The sequence below is a fragment of the Labeo rohita genome, chromosome 8, assembly GCF_022985175.1.
Source record: "Labeo rohita strain BAU-BD-2019 chromosome 8, IGBB_LRoh.1.0, whole genome shotgun sequence".
Classification (NCBI taxonomy): Eukaryota; Metazoa; Chordata; class Actinopteri; order Cypriniformes; family Cyprinidae; genus Labeo; species Labeo rohita.
The window spans coordinates 1,925,191-1,947,620 of NC_066876.1; the positions used below are offsets into that span (position 1 = coordinate 1,925,191).

Genomic DNA, 22,430 nt, shown 5'->3' on the forward strand with positions numbered 1-22,430 from the left:
ATAACCAAACGCAGCTGCTGATGCTTCTGGCTTCTGGAGGAACACGGCTTAGTGTAATATCACTGATCACTAAAGCCCTCGTGTGTGTGTCCATCATATGACGGCAGGATGCGTGTGTGTGTGGCTCACATGTCCATCCAGCCGTGTTCTCCGATGATCTCGATGGCTTTCATGTGTTCTCCTGCTGTCAGGTACATGTCTGCAGCTGCTCGAGGCTCCTTACTGTTCTTGGCCCAGTCTGCCTGCTTCTTCATTAGCAGCTTCGTGTCTTTGGGGTCTGCTGAGCCCAGGAAGTCCTTCAACACAAACACAATATAAGTACACAGATCAATTACTACTACATATATTGTAAAAATGTCAATTTGGTGTAAAGTTGCTTTGCGACGATATGTATCGTGAAAAGTGCTATACAAATAAATTTGAACTGAACTGAATTGAATTACACAGTAGTTAGAGACAGCTAATGTAAACCGGGTCTGTATAACCCGATAGCTATGGTTGGCGTAAACTCAATATGTGTGGAGTCGCATTTTTAATGTATTCAAAAACACAACTCATACATACAGTGACTAACTAACTGAAGAAGAAGAATTAGAAGATTAAAACAATACATTTTACATACAATTTTTGGAAAACGAATACGCAGTGAAGCCGTTTTATTTCTTATTTAAATATATTAATTAATCTTTACTTGTTTGTGTTTGGAAAACTTTTGTCCACCAAATGACGTGATCGAGCGTGAACAACACACAGACCCTCAACATGATCAACTAATTAGGTAATCTAACAGTAATCAAAAAGTGGTGAGATTCTATTCCCTAAAATGTATAATGTTATAAATGACATTACTACAAATTTCATCATGTAATTTCTCTTCAGTAATAGACAACAATTTGTAAATGATCTAGCCAGCATCTGTGTTTGTTATTTTTTTGAGGACAGAAATCCAGATCCTTTGCATTCTTTACATTCATTTGTGCAGTCTGACTATATGAATTTAAAAAGTCAGACAGATGCTCTCGTCCTGTCTAGGCGGGAAGAACGAATTGCAGCAGCAAGGGCAAACACATACACACACACCTTGGCGTACTCAAACATGCGCAGGTCCGTGTACATGCTGAGCGCTCGGCTGTCATGGCCGGTTTTCCTGTAGAGTTTGGCAGCCTCGTGGAACTTGCCCTGATACGCGTAAACATCGGCCAGGAAGAGCTGGTTATTATTCTCACCCCTCTTTTTCCTCTCCTGCACAAAACACATACAGTAAGACATACAGAAACAGTATTTCACACACAGACACATCTGATCACTTCAGACCTTTACCACACACTGCTGGCTTTGCATGTTTTATGTGGACTTTCACAGATAGAATGATTTTTATATTGTACATACTGCATATTCTCCTAACCCTAATCCTACTCCTCACAGAAAACATGTTCAAAAAAATCTAATGGGTCCTAATGGGGTCCAAAAAACATAAACATAAAAAGCCTATTAACATATCATAAATGTAGTCTATTTATCAGTCCATTTATTATACATGTTTTGTGTTTATACTGTATCATATGGGGTGTCATTTGTCAGTATATGTGCAGTCGTGGCCTGCTCAGTTTGGACATGTGTGTGCGGAACAACAATTTGAGAGCTTGGACAAAGAGGAAGTTTTTTTAGTGAATAACTTAATTTTGTGTCTATGTATTTTATTATTTAAGAAGAATATAGCGAGTAAGTTGCATGGACTACTTTAATAGTGTACTTATGGCAGTTTTTGATGATGGCCAGGATTAAAACATTTCATATTGTGTTGTATAAAAAAAACACAGTCAGTTTTGGAATGAGTGATTATGGAATGATTCTGTTTCTTTAAACGAGAATATGAACACTGTGTGTACATGTGTGTTGTGCGTGTGTGTGTGATAAGCGTGGCTTGTTTTCTGGGAAAGGAAAGTTTGTGTTGTTCAGAAATGCTTTTGATGTCTGCAGTTCTCAATGGAAAGAATGAACTATTGAATTTCTGATGCCTACGGGTGGATAAGACTATGTATGCGAGTGTGTTTGTGTACTGGTATTCACTACATTATAAGGACGCAATGTCCCCACAAGTACAGTAATACCAGTAAATTCTGATCTTGTAAGGACATTTAAGGACATTTTTAGGTCACAATGAGGAAACAAGCTTATAATACACACATCTGAAAATCTAAAAATGCAGAAAGTTTTCTGTGAGGGGTAAGTTTAGGGTAGGGTTGGTGTAGGGTGATAGCAAAAAAACAGTTTGTACAGTAGAAAAACCATTTCACCTATGGACAGTCCCCTTAAAACATGGAAACCAGCGTGCGTACGTGTGTGTGTGTGTTTGTGTGTGTGTGTGTGTAAGCTGTCGTTTAGTGTTGCAAATCTGAAATCCACAGGGAGGGGCAATGATGATTTCATCAGAATAGAGAGAGATCACACACACACACACACACACACACACACACACACACACACACACGTACGTTGGGTTTCCATGTTTTATGGGTTCATTTCATAGGCGTAATGGTTTTTCTACTGTACAAACTGTATTTTCTATCCCCTTAGCCTAACCCTACACGTAAATCTACCCCCACACAAAACTACAGGCACGTTTACATTCTCAAAACACTTATACATTCTGTATGACTTATCAGCTTGTTTCCTCATGTGGACCATTTAAGGACAAACATAATTCTTCACTAAGGAACACTTATAAATACTTGGATACTTGACCTTCTTGGAAAAATGACCTTCTTCACACTATGTTTAGCCTATGTTAACACATTTGTCTTGTGAAATGAAGTGGATGTGAGTGTAACGTGTCATGTGGAAGATGCTGATATCGTGTGTGATGGTAATAATGAGAGCTCGACTGCAGTCAACAATAATGTTACATTTATGAAAGTAAACAAATGGACTGTTAATTTAAATTCTCAGATACTGACACATAATAAAGAGCTTTCCTCTCTTCTCAGTTACTTACTAACTAAACAGACACGTTTGAAAAAGCGCTACTGCAGCAGCAGTACTGAGAACAGACTGTTCGTTAAACAAAACAATACAAAATGATCATAGAAATACTTATCTAACTGAAAATTATTGTTTAGTTCTTAGGAATAAAATGTGTACAAGCCCTCTGGAGCTTAGTCACATATATCACTGAGGCCTCATCTCAGAAAAGTGACAATTACTTTTAAAAGATAGAAATTACAATCATTACAGTCAGTTTTAAAAAACGAGACGTACATGGCTGACAAATACGACCTCTGGAAGGCGCAGCCTTCTAAACCAGACACAGCTAATAGATTTATAAACCATTCTCAGTACAAATTTGGGTGTTTTGTAAATGCACAGCACATGCAGAGATGCAGTTTGTTTAGAGCAGCATTTACTATGAAATAAGCCGCTCTGACAACACTGGATCAGGAGCTGCTCACAGTGCCGCACTTCACTCTGAAACACTCAGTGCATCAGAATATACATTCATACAATTCAATCACAGCCTTTATGATCCGATAGTCATAAAACCACTTGGTGGCCCTGCCTGAGATGTTAAGGGTGTCTTGTGCAGCAGTGCAAGATGTCACCACAAGCTCGAAGTGTTGTCAGAAGCAATGCGGATGAAATGAATTTGGAAACGCAGCATTTTGCAGTTTGTTTAGTACTTCATATAAGAACAAATGAAAATCTTTATAAGCATAGAAAATGTTTCTGTGCAAATCTATCCTATAAAATTAAAATGACTTTAGTTTAGTACTTTATATTAGAAAAATTAAACTCTTAATTCCGGGCCGAGAACGGTTTGTAATTGTGCCGTGCCAGGCTCAGGTGGAAACACAACTGGAACTTCTAAGAACCGTTCGGCCCGATAGTGGAAAAGCGGCTTTTATAAAAACAGAAATCTTCTGTGCAAATCTATCCCATAAAATTAGAATGATTTAATTTGTTTTTACTTTAAAAATCATCTATAGGGCAGAAAATGACTCCTAATTTAAGAATCAGATGAGATGAAGAGTGTGACGTGAAGCATGTGTGTGCTGGAGAATGACGACTTACTTCAATGCTGTTGATGAGCTCCAGATAGCGCAGATCTCGAACCCTGATGAACGCCTGATGAGAGTGACAGAAAACGAAAATATCCTGAAACATTATAAAAACAGGACGACAGAGTAAAGCAGTGGCTGCGTGCCTCACTTTCTTGGCGGTGTGAAAATCGAGTCCCTCCAGAGCCTCCGTGGCAAGATCCCTCCAGTCATTATCTGTCACACCCAGACAGGCGATCTGATAGGCCTCCTGAAACATGCGCCGCTCCAGGTACTGATACATCGGAGCAGACTGCAGAGATCAACCGTAATGACAGTCAACTAAAGCAGAGGTGCAACTTGGTCTGAGCATGTCCAAGGAGGAAGACGAGGAAAAATCTCATTTAAAATGAATGTGTAAGTATCATGTTAGGATGTGTAAGTTATGTTATTGAGTAACATACAGCTTATGCAATGCTTCTTAACCTAAGACAATATTAAAAATAACACAATTTAAATACTTTTTAATCTCAAATGCTCGTCTTGTCTTTCTCTCCCTGAACTCTGTGTATTGTGGTTCAAGACAGTTAGGGTATGTCGAAAAACTCCAATCATATTTTCTCCTTCAACTTTAAAAAATCATTTCAAAATCATCCTACATCACTGCAGAAGTACCGACCCAGTCTTTACAAAGTGAACATGCAAAGAAGATCAAACACCCTTAACAAAAAAGGCAAAACAGCGATATAGGACGATTTTGAAGTTGAGGGGGAACATGAGATGGGAGTTTTTCGACATACACTAACTGTCATGAACCGGACAAAAACAGAGTTCAGGGAGAATAAGACAAGACGAGTGTTTGAGATTAAAAAGTATATAAATTGTATTTTTTAAATGAAAATAACCAATCGTTTTGCTAGATAAGGTCCTTCTTCCTCGGCTGGGATCGTTTACAACCACACTGGGATCGTTCGAAGCTGCATTTAAACTGCATTTTGGAAGTTCAAACTCAGAACAGCATATCAGTCCATTATATGGAGAAAAATGCTGATTCACAATTGTAAAGAACATCAATACTAACACCACCACACTGAGAAAAAGAGCCCTGCTCAACAAGGCTGTGTAACAGTGGCACACACACTTGCTGAAGCAGAATGGACCTGGGTTCCTGTAAAAGCTGAGGAAAGTGTGAAGAGACGACCCGCCTGCTGCAACACAAACATCTTGTAAGAATGAAGCCATTCCACACGCCTAATAGACCAGAGTGATTCCATCTGTAATGTAATGGGACAGAGGTGCTGGCTTGATGACCGCATTACCTCTGCTGGGACCACCAAATCAGACCAAGAGTTGAGTGAATTTATAATAAAACATAATAGGTGAAGCCCTTCTGGAGATTCATGTGGCAGAGGCAAAAAGGCCTGAAGTGTGACCAGCTAGCTGGCTGCAGAAGACACCTTGGTAATGAAGTCTGGTCTGGGGTATAGTAGAATAGCTTTGATCAGTTTGAGGGGAAAATCTAAGCAGGATGAGGCTACTAATGTGGCCTGCTGAATTTGGGAGATATATACAGATCCATCAGTATGTACATGGCTAGCCAAAACAGCTGCCACATACACTTTAAGCATAGTGTGGGCCAGCCCTGCTGAAACATGCTCCTGCAAGAACTCCAGGACTTTACCAACTGGGTTCACAAGCTCTGGAAATCAGTCTCAACCTCAGTTGGAGATGGGAATCTGTGAGCTGCTTCCCCTCAGAGGCCAGACCCAATGTTTCCAGGTCTCCAGCCAGCGGTGAGAGCTCGACCCCTGCACTTGAGACAGAAAGTCTTTCCGGACAGGCTACTCCTCAGGGAATGCCGTCCAGGAGAAACACTAGATATGAAAACCTGATCCAGGCTGGCCAGAACAGAGCTATGAGCACCAGGCTGTGGAAGCCAACTCTCTCTCTGGAAGGGGTACGCTCTCTATGAGCCCTTTGCCCAGGAGAGACCACTGAAACAAGGTGCGTGAGGGACAAACTGAATCCTGCAAGTCCTTTTTATAGTCTTCAGGAGCCATCAAGAGGTATGAAAGAGCTATCATCAAGGAAGTGGTTAACAAGCATAACTGGAGATGATCTCTTGCTCCTCATTTGGCCTAAATTAAGCCTGGCCAAAGTGCAAGTCACATCCCCAAGCAACTCTCCAAAAGCGACGGACTGAAAAAGTTTTGATAAAATACCTGCTTCGTGTCTGCCGACATACAACTCCTCGGCGCCAGATGCAGACAGCATTAGACCCTCGTTCTGATCAGAAGAAATTGCAGAGCAAGCTTCTGAATCCAGAATTGGAGTTGAGAAAGAGGGCAAGAGATAGAAGACACCCACCTCAAGCTCCACCTCTGCCAACTCAACATGCAATCCCCCCCGATCGATGGCGCCATGCTGCCTCAACAGATGCAGGACCTGAACCACGACTCCCATCCCTCGACAAGAGAGCGGAGCTTTCTGATGGTAAAGCATTTACAAAAAACACAGTCAGCCCTACTAAGGACTGACTGCTTCCATAAAGATGACACACATCTCATGCAAGTAGTCCCCTATGATAAAATGTGGGCACGGCATCACACACCTCCTACACCTGACATTTTCTTTTCTAACTCTTGTTCTAAGCATAAACACACATTTCACATGCACTCAGCAGAACACAAAGAATCTAACAACACTGGGCTACGTCGCCCAACCACATGTCAGCCAATAATAGGCCTATACACAAAATATTCCACTTAAATCACTGACAGAATAACAAAATAAAAGAAAAATATGTGCTGAGTTTCAAAACATTTTGCTTCACCAGCATTTTAGTCTACATTATTTCTGAATGTAAAAATAAAATGCGACGTAAGCCTACACGACTTGTGTTTTCCTCTCAAAACGCAATTTTATACGAGTAGCGTTTTTTTCAATGCAGCAAACATTTTTAAATATCTTAAAAAAAACTTTCATTTTTAAATACTTTAAGTTTTTTTTCTTTTTGAGTAAAGAAAACGCTGTACATTATTATTATAATTATTATTATTATAGGCAAATGTTTTTTGTTAACATTATTAACTGTTATTTTTTCTACTCAAACCAGTTTTGCAACGATAATAATACAGAGAAATGCAGGAACAGAAATGGCAAAATATTGATTCTGCTCAGACTGAACCGATTTAATTTTTTTTTTTCGTTTTCAAGCCCTGCACTCATTGAAATCCAGTTTTCATTAGTATTTGTCTTTCCCCTAATAAAAAAGTAAAAGAAGAGTGACCTGTAGTCAAGTACAGTGACCCTTACTCAGAATTTGTGCGCTGCATTTCACCAAACCAAGTGCACACACACAACAGCGAGTAATGAACACACACACTGTGAACACACATCTGGAGCAGTGCGCAGCCGCTTTGCTGCAGTGCCTAGGGAGCAGTTGGGGGTTCGGTGACTTGCTCAGGGGTCTCACCTCAGTCGTGGTACTGAGGGTGAAGAGAGCACTAATCATTCACTCCCCACACCTACAATCCCTGCTAGGAACTGAGAATCGAACCCGCAAACTTTGGGTTACAAATCTGACTCTTTAACCATTAAAGCCAAAGCATACTTTGGTCCGTGTACAGTGCATGTGACACAAATTTCAGCACCACACTGGTATTGTACCACATAGGTACCATATGCATCCTGTCATTTTCCTCTAGTTTAAGGTTTATCTTGTGACACTGTCACACAGGACACGTTTTAACCTGCTCAATATATTACAATGATTGTATGTGTGTTTGAGTTTTAATAGGTTTTCATGTTGTCTTAGCTACTTAGCTATTTTGTTCCTCTTAAACATTTTAATGTGTGTATGTCTTTAAGTGGGTCTGGGTCTGCCTGTCATGTGAAACAGGAAATAAACAGTATAAAGGAGGCAGCATGGCAAGCAAACAATCCCTCAATAACAAATGCGCTGGTATTCTGTTCCTGGACTGTTTACTCACCTTTCCGGATACAAGCATTTGGACTTGCACTTGGATTGTATATACACCGCTGGACACTTGCATTGGATCTATCAACACACTGTTTTTGGTGTTATGGACTCCTGAGGTTTCCTAGTTTTATTGTGTTGCTTGTGAATATTGTAAATGCACATTTGATTTTCACTTTTAAAACTGTTGTCTGTCTCATCTTTTTAAACACTCCAAGCTTTCACACAGTATAATATGACCCCATTTTAACCCATGTAATTCGACCGATAAGGCCGATCATTGCAGACGTACAGTTAAGGTTTGGATTAGGGGTAGGAATCGGCTAACTTTTGTGGCAGGACTGTTGATCCAACAAAACATGTTGACCAGGAACATGCCTTTTACTTTCAATTGCCCCATAAAATCAGTAGGTTCTAGACAATGTCTTTACAAATGGAACAGAGTGTGACTTTGGATATAATTAAAAGAAAATTTTGAATATAGTTTTTCAGCCCTGTAAACAGGCCTACTGCCAGTGACTTTTGTTAAACATCCCATGTGGATTTGTTTTACACATGGATTGCCGTAACCATTGCCTGTAACTGTCTCTCGTACCTGAGGCACCTCCACAGCAGCCATAGAGTAGACGTGAAGGCAGAAGATCTTGGATCCGTTGTAACCCACCACAAAGCCCTGCAGTTTCTGCTGGTGCACTGGGAAGTTGCTGGCCTTGATGTTCAGATATCCACTGCCAGAGAAACACAGCATGTCCTCACACTGCGTGTTCCACGCCACGCTGTTCGCATTGGGCTCCTGCAAAACCAGGAAAACACAGGCACACAAACACCAGTCAGGACGCATCCGAACACTAACTGTGCCGCTGGCACGTCCGCATGTGAATTCGTCAGAGCTCATGGACAGGTTCAGGTACGACCTGGAAGAGCAGCTCCTTTGTGTGAATGTCGTACACGAGGCACGTGTTGTGTTCGTCCACTACGGCGAGTTTGCTGCGTGATGTGCTCATGTCCAGACAGCGCACCGACGTGTTCTGCTTCAGCAGCGTGATGGCGAACGGGTTGTCCACGAAGATCTTCAGGATCTACACACGTAAAAATCTTTAAGAGCCAATACAAAGTTTGATTCTGAACATGCAACTATTTACACTGCTGAGACAGAAGCATTCATGTAGCACCAGATAGAACAAAATGCATTACAAGCAGCAAATATCTATGACTTTCAAGATCACATACAGCTCCGTTTTTCAGTCCCACTAGAAGCCCTTCTCGTCCCGGCGGGCCACCGATCACTTTGATGTAGCGAATGAGAGACTCCATCAGCCACTCCTTCTCTTTGACGGCCGTGAAGGACAAACACTGCAGTCTTTTTTCCTACACACACAGAAGACAGGTTACCTTTCTTACCTTTTTTTAATGACTCAACGTATTTATATATATAGTGCCCCCAAAATATATCCTGACAACTTACAAAATGACTGAATAACAGTGCATTTAATAACAAAATACCCAAGCAAGCGCCATTTATTTGTAAGAAATCAAATACTGAAGAAAAAAAAATTATAAAGAAGCAGTATATGCAGTGTTGAAAATGATACTGTAGTTGTGTGAGGTGATCAGGGTTAATGTGATGAACTACACTTACATGTACGTTTATACATATGGCACACTTTAATCCAGTCAATTTGCATTGCACCAGGGGCAGATCTACTGGGGTGGCAACTGTCACCCTAAGAAAAAGCTGTTTTTCAATAAACTGTGCACAGTGGTTGCACACGCATGCAGCGTGCCCAGTGTATTCGACGTCATTTACAAATGACTCTTATGAATGGGCTCTTTCTGAGTCAAAAACAAAGAGCAGCCCAGTTCACTAACAAGTTATTTTACATTTGTTCGTGAATCAGATTATTACTGCTTCTCGGCTAACTCAGATGCCCTCTGAGAAATCTAATCCTGTCCGGATATGTCTTAGAATCATCGTGTAATTGTTTGGTGATCCGATTCTCTGATCGCTCGCTTCACATTCATCATGGATATACTGTAGGCCTTTTTGCAGTATCCAATGAAACAATAGCATAAAGTCAATAAGAAGATGGCGATCACGAAAACTAACAGCAGAGTTAGGGAAGCACCTGGTCATATGGTTTTCTCGATTGTTAACAAAATGTAACTGATTTTAGTTGGCTCACTTTCCCAAACCATTCATTTAATACTCAAAACAAAGACACATTTCTCAAAAAGTTTAACAATGAGTAAGTAAACTGATGACACACCAGTCAGAATCTCCTAACAGTGGAGAGAGGAGAGACATGAATGAATCATCTACATGGGTTTATACTTACACATACAGTATAATTACAGTATACAGTACCAGTACATTAGATGATTGGAAATTTCACTATTTAGTATGCAACTGTAGCACATGTTGCACACCTTCAAAAGTGTGACTATCAGATTTTATTTGTAACCATATTTCATGTGTAGCCTACTTCCTTTTAGCAGAACTGAGAAATGACAACCTGGACTAGAGATATAGTCTTGTATCAGGAGACCAAGAAACTGCTACAGTACTGTATACTGTAATGAAATTGAGCCAAATGTGCAGAGATTGCTGAATTTACTTTTAAACTTTATTTTTTACTGTACTGTATTGTGGTGCATACCAAGTTCATATACATTTCTTCGGTATTTGAACTTTTCTAGTGCTTTTCATCTGCTGCAAGATTGCTTTATAGTAGTAAAATGAAAATATATTTTTTCCTATAAGTTTGCTGAAAAGCTGAATTAGAAATCTGTATCTGTAATTTAATTTATGTTGTATACTGTAAGAAACATTGAGCTCCAAAATAATTCCTGAGGTTTTTTGTTAGTGGTATTGATCTCACAAGTGTTCACTGGGCAGGAAAGCCATCGGTGTATCTGAACTGTGTGTAAGCATTTAAAGTGGTCACTGGATGCCCATTTTCCACAAGTTGATATGATTCTTTAGGGTCTTAATGAAAAGTCTATAATATACTTTGGTTAAAAATTCTCAGTGGTATCTGAGAACACCCTTTTTACCTTGCCAAAATCAGCTCTGCAAAACCGATCCCATTCTGAGGGATTATTCCTTTAAATGCAAATGAGCTCTGCTCGCCCCGCCCCTCTCTACTCTCTGTAGACCACATCACCTAGACGGCTGTCGGCACAAGACCACGGGAACTTTGGCCAGAGGAGAACTGGCCCCCCGACTGAGCCTGGTTTCTCCCAAGGTTTTTTTCTCCATTTGTCACCGATGGAGTTTTGGTTCCTTGCCGCTGTCGCCTCTGGCTTGCTTAGTTGGGGACACTTTCTCTTAACACAATATTGCATTTTATTTTATTGTTTTTGATTAACTACCTTTACCTATAATGTGAGTGTTTAATGTTGCCTTTGGTTTGCCTTGATGTACTGTTTCCTATTTAATACTGTACAGCCGCCTTGTCACAATTCTGTATTGTTAAAGGCGGTATATAAATAAAGGTGACTTGACTTGACTTGACTCTGTGGAGTGACGAGCCTGTTTACTTTAGCCGCATTTAGCCGCTACACTTGCTACCTAGCACATTATTAGAAAAGGTGATTGCAGAGATTCATAAAAAAACCCTTATACTCACTTCTGCTGTAAGTGAAGCTGGATCACGAATGATTCGTGCAAACATAGACGGATATATGTATATCGGGAGGCGCATTCCCTTCACAAACAAACGTAATCCACTGCATCTTCAGCAGCTCAGATGTCAGGAGTAAATGACGACCACTATGTTCATTATTACATCCAGCAACACAACACCTCAATCGCTCAATCTGAGATATTCTTGTCTAACTTACATCACTGCTCCAGCATCGAAACAATGGAGGTCGGACTGTTACAGCTGATCTGAGGTAAGACGCTCATGTCAATCAACTATCGTGAGAGCGGCCTCTGTCAGCATCTGAGAATGGCTCGATTTGAAAAAGGGGATATTATTTTTACAGATTAATTAAAAACCACTGCATGGATTTTTATCATTATAGGGTAGATGTGTACATATACTGCCAACACACGTTAATGTTCAAACAACATGAAAAAGTGAACTTAGCATCCGATGACCCCTTCAAGAATACCTGTAATGACTAGATTGAAAAGTTTGAAAGACAAATGTATGCTGGCTTGTCTTAAAGTCTTGTTTAAAAACATAAATAGTTTGGTCAGTTAGATGTTCTAGATGTTTGCTAAATTGTTGCTAGTTGGTTGCTAGGATATTCTGGGTGATTACTAGGCTCTTGTTATGCAGTTGCTGGGGTGTTGCTATATTATATGGTTGATAGTGTCTTCTGAGTGATGACAGAAATTCCCACCTCTGTTAATAACAGAAAATCAAACATTTTTTCCAAATCTGCTCCAGTTTCAGTGCTTTCATATTATTATATTTCTTTCTAATGTTAAGAAATTAACATTAAATCATCGACATTAACATATTAAACTTGCACTGAAATGTGATTTGTACCATCTAAGTCAGAGGTTTTCAAATCGGTCCTGGAATCACCCCTGCTCTGCACATTTTGTATGTCTCCCTTATCAGACACACTCAATTCATGTTGTGCAGTTTCTACTAACGAGCTGATGAGTTGAATCAGGTGTGTTAGGTGAGGGAGACATACAAAATGTGCAGGGCAGAGGTGCTTCCAGGACCGGTTTGAAAAGTAGTAATCTAATAGAACCGCATGTCTTCTTTAGTGATACAAGCTCAGAAACACTAATAACCTGTTGAAGTATATATATATATATATAAATATATATATAAATATATATATATATATATATATATATATATATAGTGTTTATTGACTTGGTTTATTTTTTTCAAGGATGATTACTTAATGATAATGCAATATTTGTGAACACAACTGTGTATGTCAGACTATAAATCACCAAAAACTATGCACGGGGGGCTTGCTTTAGTGTTGCCACCCCTTTGCGACCCTAAAAATTATTTTCTAAATCCACCCCTGCATTGCATTAAAACATCTGATCCTCTTATCTGATCATTTCCTCAGTCGAACCCATGACCTTGCCATTGTCAGCATCTGTGACGAGGGTTGTGTATGATGTGGGCTCATTCATGTCAATTAAACAGCTCAGTGTCATCAAAAAATATTAATCAAACTGAACTTTTAAAACATAAAATGTATGTAAACAACTCACTTGCATTTTTTACTTGAGGAAACTGCCAGACGTTAGAAGCACAGTTTCGAACTTCAGAAGCTGCGTGTACTAAAAAGACGACCTTGGATCTCAAATTTGTTTGAGACTTGCAAAATATGTTTGGTTTATCACCAAACAACAGATGTTTTCACTTTTCTGCACTGATCACCCACTGCTGTTACTGAACACTACACATCGAGCTGCTCCAAATCACTCTACGTCTTCGCTTTCAGCAATCAACTGAAAACCAAGTCTTACTAAGTCCAGGAAATGGTGCATAAAATTGGGGCTTCTCAACGTCACTACTGGTGGGTTAGTCAGTTATCTCGCTGCTGAAAATGAACAAAGACATTTGTTTTGCTCTTCCTCACTAAAGGGGCCATTTGGAAGTCGTAAAGTCGCTGAAGTGCTGATAGTGATCAAGGCCTGCTGGATGAGATGTTTAGACATGGAGGGTCTGCCGAATGTCAGAAGGGAGCGAGAGAGAGCAGCTGGAGTCCACTGATCTCACATCTGCTTTAGTTATGTGCTGAAGGATTTCTCTGGGCATTGCTCTTGAATTCTCCTGCTGGACAATCAGACTCACACCCTCAATACCTCCTCTCTCTCTCTCTCTCTCTTTCTCTACCCTTCACTCATATATCCATGCACATACATACTGCCAACCAAGGGTGACATTTGACTCTTGAGTCAGGGGGAGGTAAGAAAAAAAAAAAAGAAAGCCAAACAAATATCTTTTTTGGATAAGCATTAAAACAATGCCCTACCATATTGCATCGCACCAAAGCAGTCAATACAGCACAATCAAGAATAATTGTTGCTGGTTTGAATATGGCAATGCTTCCCGTTTTAAGTGTCAGTTGACGGCCTTTTTGATTTTTAACCAGAAATGTGCATGCTGCTTATCTAATTTTCAGATATAAACTCACAATTCTGAGAAATTAAGTCAGAATTGTGTGATATAAACTGCAATTCAAAAATTGCAATTCTGTGATAAGGACTGGACTTTATAACTCACAATTGCAAGTTCGTATCTCATAATTCTGAGAAAAAAAGTTAGAATTATGAGATAAAAAGTCACAATTTCCTTTTTTATTCAGTGGCGGAAACGGGCTTCCATAGATTATAGCCAGTATAGAAAGCCAATTCCTTTAGCACTACTACAAAGTGTCACTCATCTTTGTTCATCACGATCTTACAAAGTTCCCTTATAATCAGTGAAGCTCTCTAAATTACACATCGCGTCTGCACTTCGTCAGTCATGAGATGATTCACAAGCGCGCAAAACTGCACTTAAAATCCGATCTGGCCCTTTCAGAGGTGAGTGAATTCTGACAAACTAAAATGTTTCTGATTGGCCATTACGTTCAAGAAATCAACAGATGTCTGTGATTGGCTACATTGTTCAATGCTGCAAAAACACGTTGGATAGTTTGCAAGATCTTCAATTGTTTTTGCTTTCGTTAAAGGGTATTTAGCACCGTCTAGTACCCTTGTACAACCAGGCCTGGGTTAGGCTAACCGCTCCAACTGCAGCGGGGCTGACATCGGGGATTCCATGACTTGGCTTTCTTTAAAGACTGTGTTTATCATGACAGGAGGATGAGAAAATGAATGAAGAATGAGGAAATACATTTTCAGAATGGAGTGAATTTTATGCCAGTATTCATCAAACTAATCCAGCGTTTTGCAAATAAACACAATCTGCTTTGCAAAGAAAAATGTGACTTTCAAACAAACGCAAAGTGATTCGCAAATACAAAACTCTGTTTGAGAGAAAATGCAGTGGTATGGACAAATATATGTACTGTGTGTTACAACTGTGAGACTTCGTTGCCCTTTTATGAGGAAACTTGGCTTGATTTTCTCACAAATGCATGCAGGCAGATTTTCTCACAAATGCAATTGGGCAACTTCCTTTTCCAAAAAAACAGCAGATGGCACTGTCGGTCCATTTACACTAGTCTCCCGAGACCCGAAACACCCGTTTACCTCTTCAGGAAATACAGCGGACCAACATGAGTGGGGAACAGGTGGGTTTCTGTCTTACTTTGTCTATAATTAACCATTTAGATGTTTTCACAAAGTGACCCTATTCTACAATGTCAGTGAAATTCACAGTAAGCGCTGTAAAGTTGTTAACATAATCGATTATTTCAAAAAATCAGTAGAGACATGGCTAAACATGTAACTAGGATGTCTTTCCCTATAAAATCCTATAATCCTATAAAATATCCATTCTCCATATCCTCTGTTGGATCGCGGGATATAGAATATATACATATGTTGATACAGTTGTTCAACATTTAAAACAACGCAGGGGTATCATAATATATCATCACAATGCACTGTAACACTAAAATGCCTACACGGGTGAAAACACACTCTGGACAGCAAAGAATCTTTTCGGAGTGACTCAGATGATGATCATTTGACGTTTGCATTTTGAAGAGCCACTAATATAATTCTTGACAGTAGCCTTTGATTCTTAACTTCGTGAGTTAAAATGTTGCTCGGATATATATAAAAAGCTACATATTTTTAGATAGATTTTTCCAAACAGGCTATTGTCAGAATAAAATCTGTATTCAGATTAAACTATTGGTTGAAATATGAAATATCTCCTTACAGGCCACTTTTAGTTTTTAAATGTTGTACAAGGCGTGTATATAAACTATGCTATATGTAAACATAAATATAATGATAAACTATGATATCCCTTCTGAAAATTAAAGTTGGTTTGGCTCTAGTGTGGTAACCATGTTTTTTTTTTTTTTGCAGGTTACCATTTCTATAATGGCAGCTTTACTACAAATACCATGGTATGTGTTTAGTAAAACCATGGTTAATTTTCATAAGGAATATTAATGTAGATTATATTTCAGTACATTTACATAGCTGAATCACAATAAAGCTCACCTGAACTTAAACTAGTTTGATTATAGTAGCCTATTTGTATAATTAGATTAGCCTACTAGGTTGTCTATGTGTAGTTTTATACTTATATTTTATACTATATTTCTCTCCACTGTAGGCTATGTCTTAACATATATAGCATATAAAACGCTTTTATTGTTGGTACACAGTTGACGCTCTCCACAATATATCCGCATTTTAGTATTACAATATATTGTGACATGATATATTGTTATTATACTCCTGCGTTGTTTTGAATGTTCAACAATTGTATCAACATATGTATATATTCTATATCCCACGATCCAACAGAAGATAAGAAGTACAGAGAATGAATCACTTTTTATAGGGAAAGACTGCATAGTTAAATGTTTAGCCATATCACTACTGATTTTAACTAATCAATCATGTTAACAACTTTACAGCACTTATTGTGAATTTCACTGACACTGTAGAATAGCGTCACTTTGTGAAAACGGTTCAATCTTCAATGGTTCATCTTGGACATAACAAGACAGAAACTCACCTGTGTCCCACTCATGTTGGTCCGCTGTATTCCCTGAAAAGTTAAATGGGTGTTTCGGGTTCTAGGAGACTAGTGTAAATTGACCGACAGTGCCATCTGCTGTTTTGGGAAAGGAGGTTGTTCAATTGCATTTGTGAGAAAATCTGCCTGCACGCATTTGTGAGAAAATCAAGCTTCCTCATAAAACTGCAACTGAGTCTCACAGTTTTAACACACAATACATATATTTGTCCATACCTCTGCATTTCCTCTCAGATAGAGTTTTGTATTTGCAAATCACTGTTTGTTTGAAAGTTGAGTTTTTCTTTGCAAAGCAGATTGTGTTTATTTGCAAAATGCTGGATTTGTTTGAGGAATATTGGCACAAAATTCACTCCATATTTCAGCTGTTTCTTTAACTTTAGTTCTCTTCAGGGAATCACTTTGGATAAAAGCATCAGACAATAAATAACCATATACATGGAAAAAAAATATGCATTGCAACATCCAAACAGACAAAAGCCACTTTGACCAGCTTGCCTAGACAAAACGCTTTCTGTGTGTATTTTTGGAGTGTGGAGTTTGAATGAGCTGCTTCATATCACAAGAGATGGGTCAACATCTGACCCGACCACAAAACACAGACTCTCAGTCATCGTCCAGCTCAGTGTTTGATCATGCTTTAGATAACACTGCGTGACCGCGCGTCTTTCATATGAGATCATACACACACACACACCCGGTACACACACACACAGTATGGATCTGAATAAAGCCTATTCTTAGAAGCACTGAGATGTTTTCCATTCTGACACTTTCATTCGGTCACATAACTGTAGTGCAAAAGCTCCCGTGGTCATCACTGTAATGTGCTAAAAATAATGACATATTATTTAAAGTATGAAGTAGTCATAAACAGCGGTAGGATTTGTTGTCAGAATCAGGCATGGGCTGAACCCCCACACGTCTGTGGCAGAATCATGAAAATTATTATGCCATATTAACAATGACAAATAAGCTCTATGCTGTTGTGTGTCTTACATAAAAAGGCGTGCAGTCTAGTGGAATCATTCATGGGATACTGATCATGAATTTAAGACATCAAAGTCTTGTGATGTCAGTGTCATAGCAGAAATTCCACATTACAAAACAGTACTGCTGGATCAAACCAGAACACACAGAAACATCTGAGATTCTCTTACAGAGTGATAGAGTGATAGAGCCAATTCAGTGAATGGGGATTATTAGGCCATGACTGACAACGGCCAGAGGACAGAATTTGTCCAGGACACTGGGGATACCCCCCTACGAGAAGTGCCATGAGATTTTTAATGACCACAGACCAGGAGTCAGGACCTCGGTTCAACGAAGGGCAGTGCTTTTTTTCCCCGTCACTATATTGGGGCATTAGGACCCACGTAGACCACAGGGTGAGCACCCCCTGCTGGCCTCACCAACACCACTTCCAACAGCAACCTAGTTTTCCCAGGAGGTCTCCCATCCAGGTACTGACCGGGCTCAGCCCTGCTTAGCTTCAGTGGGCAACCAGTTTTGGGCTCTAGAGTGATATGGCTGTGGCCATATCACACTACGGTTTAATAAAGATTATTATGGAGCATTCACGTAAAGATCTACATTCTTCACTCATTGATTTAAAGACGTGGCATGATCTGGACATACATCTGGATGCTGATGTAGCGTTATGTTCTAGTACCTGACACAGAATGATGTGCTGTGAGCAGACTACGAGCAGGTTGCACTCAAAGCGCTTGCAGATCTTCTCTTTGACACGGTAATGCATGTCGGAGGAGTCGTCAGAGTGCAGCTCGTAGATCAGGATCTTCTCAGGAAGCTGAATGGCCAGTCTGCTGCGGTAGATGGCGATCTTCTTCACCAACTCACGGCATTTGATCCGTACTAGGAGGGAAAGTTGAGAAAAAAAAAAAAAAAAGAACATTCAGACAAAGACACACATGGGCCACATTCAAGACTATCGCTAGGAATTCTGGGCCTGTGACCATATATACAGTATCTGAGGTTTACACATTTGGGTCCAGGGATGCCGAGGTGCCGCGAGGACACCAAAGAATAATAAAACGAGTTTATGCAGTTATGCTGTATTTGAAATTGTGTGTGTCAACATGAGGAAAGTCACAGTAGTGTACGGATATTTTCACGTTACCTTTTTGCTCAGTGATGAGGTGCTGAACGATGACGTCGGTCATACTGTCTCTGTAGGCGTAGCGGTCCTTATATAATCCGTGAACTGTGCTGAAGATCAGCTGGAAGAAGGCGATGGTGCCGTCCTGACACCCTAAAACCTGCACATCACGACAAGAGCATGACGCTCAACCATTGCAAATATCCATCAAAGTGTTCAAATTAAAGATGCATATCAAGGGTGAAGTACAGATATACGGTATTATTACTCTCCCTTTTCATAATGATGTTCTAATGTTATGCTTTTATAACACTGTTTGAGAGAAAAACAGAGCTGTGATTTATACCCCAATATGAGCTGTAATTTTCACATAAGTAATTAACTCAGTCTCACACATCTCTGCTCTGATTAGATATGCACTGTAAGATTTGACACTGTTAATCTGTCTTACTATTAATAAACAACAGCTTTAAATAGAGTTGAGAGATGAAAACAGCGTTCATCATTCAACTAAAGCAGCAGGTGAATCTCACAAACATATTTTACTCCACAGTCAAAGATGAAATTATCGTTTGCATGGAAAAATTATAGTCTATTTACGAGCATTAGGGGTTTTGAATTGTGACATTGTTTCTTTCGTTTAAAAATCCCCCAATTCTCCTTACTGTAATGACCAAAATCTCATTCTCATCACTGTAAAGGCTCAAAACGATCCCAGCCTAGGAAGAAGGGTCTTATCTAGCGAAACGATCAGTCATTTTCTAAAAAAAAATAAAATAATAAAATTTATATACTGCATGCATACTCTGTGTAATCTGGGTCAGTACAGTTAGGATATGTTGAAAAACTCTTTGATCTTCTTTGTATGTTCACTTTGTAAACACTTCTGTACTGATACTTCTGCAGTGATGTAGGACAATTTTAAAGCTGGAGGTGAAAATGAGATTGTAACTGTATTGACCCGGATTACACAGAGTACCCATGTGCATGGCAGAACTAGAAAAGACAAGCATTTAAGGTAAAGGAGTAATTTTTATTTTTTTAAATGTCGTTTTGTTTTAGATAAGACCCTTCTTCCTCAGCTGGGATTGTTTAAGAGTCCTTTGAAGCCGTATTTAAACTGCGTTTTGGAAGTTCAAAATTGGGGCACCATAGAAGTCCACTATATGGAGAGAAACCCTGAATCCTGGATTCACTGACTCTAGCACATCTCACTACCCTTATGAATGACTAAAGCATGGATAAATCAAGAGATCTCGCACCACATAGTTGGAGTCTGGCTTGACTCGGCAGGTCCAAACCCAGGAGCTCTGTTCGCCGATAGTGCCGAGCCGAACGCCGTCTTTAGTGTAGAGCGAGGCCTGTTTGTCCGAGCCACCCATCACAATGTACTCGCCCTTAGAGAAGAAGCTGACACAGCACGGGTCAAAGTTCAGCTGCCGGTCCTTCCCAATCTGCAGAAGACAACACCACCCCTCTCGATTCAGCATGGGAAATATACTGTGGCTATTGTACTACTTTCACCGGTTTCTTAAATGCATCACCATAACATGCTGCACTACTCACTGGCATTAAACCGTATCCTCTAACAGCAATTCTTAAATGCTGTGCAAACCTTCTGTGGTCATTAGTAAAATAAATGGCCAGATATTTAAAATAAACAATTATTTTGATGAAGGAGTTCTGTGACAGCAGCTGAAGTCCTGTTATAGTCTAAATTATGTGAGATCACATAAAAATGATGTGCATTCAGCTTTATGCTGTGGCTCTGACAAGTGAAACAGCACTCCACCTCTGACGCAGATCTTCAAAACTCTGTCTACAGATGCCATTCAGCATAACGTCAAACTAAACCTTAAGCCTTAGTATCAAGAAGTATGGGAACTCTGGGTCTTGAATCTTGTATTTGGGCCTGATCATATATGTTTGGTAATAAATGGCTCTGAGATGTAATGAGATGTTTTCAGTGTTTGGTTGTATCAGAGCGAGTGTGAGTCTCCACACACAGACTATTGTCCACAATACTGGGAGAATGTACTACATCCCCAAATCAGAAAAAGTTGGGATGTTTTAAAAATGCAATAAAATCAAGAATCTGTGATTTGTTAATTCTCTTTAACCTTTATTTAACTGACAAAAGTACTAAGAAAAGTTTTCCAACGCTGTTGTAGCACATGCAGAATGAGACCTGGCATTGTCTTGACCTAACAACCATGGACTTCCTATGAAAGACATTACCATGATGGCAGTATATGTCTGTACAATCACAATATATGCCTCCATGTCAATGGTACCTGCACACACATGCCAGTCAACCATGCCGTTTGCTCTGCTGCACCCGCATATCATGACAGACATTTGATTCAGAATCTGGTGCTGATGAAAGTCTGGATGGTCCCTTAGGTCTTTGGGACTGAGAACTCGACGTCCATTTTTCCCAGTAAACTCATCTGAGCACAGCACACAATTCTACTGCGTTTTGCACATCTGAGATGAGCTCTGGCCGAGAGAACCCCTCAGCATCACTGCACAGAACCAAGCGTGCCGCGCACCATCTGAAACGTGATGCCAAAACATTTCAATCACCACCTGGTGTCTGGCTGCAGTACAGGTCATAAACCCCATTCTCTCCATATAAACATTGTGTATGTATGTGAACGCACCATGAGTTCGAGTCAACAGTACGGATTATTGTCATTTCCAAACATAATTACGTTTCAAATGCCTCTGGCTCAATTAACATAAACAGTATAGTAATAATAGTAATGTAGACCTTAGTTGCATTTTACATAACATTATAAATCCTAAATGTACATAGAAGGTAATCTTTGGACTTCTCCAGCACTCTGCACTGGTGTTTAGTAAAACCAGAAGTGTCTATGCATACACTCGCTAGACCGGAAATCCAAGATGATGGAGATCTGCAACTAGCCCATGGGACGTGAACCAAACTAAATAATCAAATTACACTTCAAATAAATTTTTCCTACAGATGGTTTCCATCATTTTAGGTAGTTTTTAAATCGCACTGATGTATGTTCAAGTGTTCATTTTTCTATTAAATTTGCTTTTAGTTGGTTAATTGATTCTGTAAAAAAAACAAGGTGTGGTTTCATGATTGTGAGCTTGTGATTGGGTCTCCACCTCATGACCACTACGGCTTCAAACGAATCACTACAGTGCAGACTCAAGCTCTAAACGAATCACTACTGCACAGACTCACTCTCCAAATGAATCACTATAGCACAGGCTCTGGCTCCAAATTATATAATTTTCACAAATGCCAACAGCCATACTCGGATGTTTCGACTTCACTTTTCTATAATAGAAGAAGATGGAGACATGTCGTCCATCTTTGCTATGCGTTAAACAGTCGTATGGCTTTCTCCTTAAGTAACAGAGATTCAAGTTGCATTTATTGATGCAGTAGCAGACTGTTAGCTGACAGCAGTTTTCTGAAGTACTCCTTGAGCCCATGTTGCTATATTTAAAGGGGTCCTATTATGCTTTTTCACTCTTTGAACTTTAGTCAGCATGTGGTGTTTATCTTTATGCATAAAAAAGATCTACCAAGTTACAAATTTCAAAGACCACTCCAAAAGGAGATATTTTGTTTTTAAAAAATCCCTTTTTAA

At 39.6% G+C, this 22,430-nt stretch overlaps 1 protein-coding gene across 2 annotated transcripts in view; it reads right to left on the minus strand.

Annotated features, from left to right (window-relative positions):
- The window catches only part of ift122 (intraflagellar transport 122 homolog (Chlamydomonas)), a 48,715-nt gene that overhangs the window by 13,370 nt on the left and 12,915 nt on the right, over positions 1–22,430 (minus strand). For both annotated transcript variants that reach the window (XM_051117756.1, XM_051117755.1), the window contains exons 9-18: positions 20,058–20,249; positions 18,817–18,955; positions 18,349–18,551; positions 9,244–9,381; positions 8,928–9,092; positions 8,609–8,806; positions 4,207–4,347; positions 4,069–4,122; positions 1,081–1,242; positions 130–296 (exon numbers count right to left, since the gene is read on the minus strand). In XM_051117756.1, the coding sequence (XP_050973713.1) occupies positions 130–296; positions 1,081–1,242; positions 4,069–4,122; positions 4,207–4,347; positions 8,609–8,806; positions 8,928–9,092; positions 9,244–9,381; positions 18,349–18,551; positions 18,817–18,955; positions 20,058–20,249 (1,559 nt within the window). The remainder of the gene's footprint in view (positions 1–129; positions 297–1,080; positions 1,243–4,068; positions 4,123–4,206; positions 4,348–8,608; positions 8,807–8,927; positions 9,093–9,243; positions 9,382–18,348; positions 18,552–18,816; positions 18,956–20,057; positions 20,250–22,430) is intronic.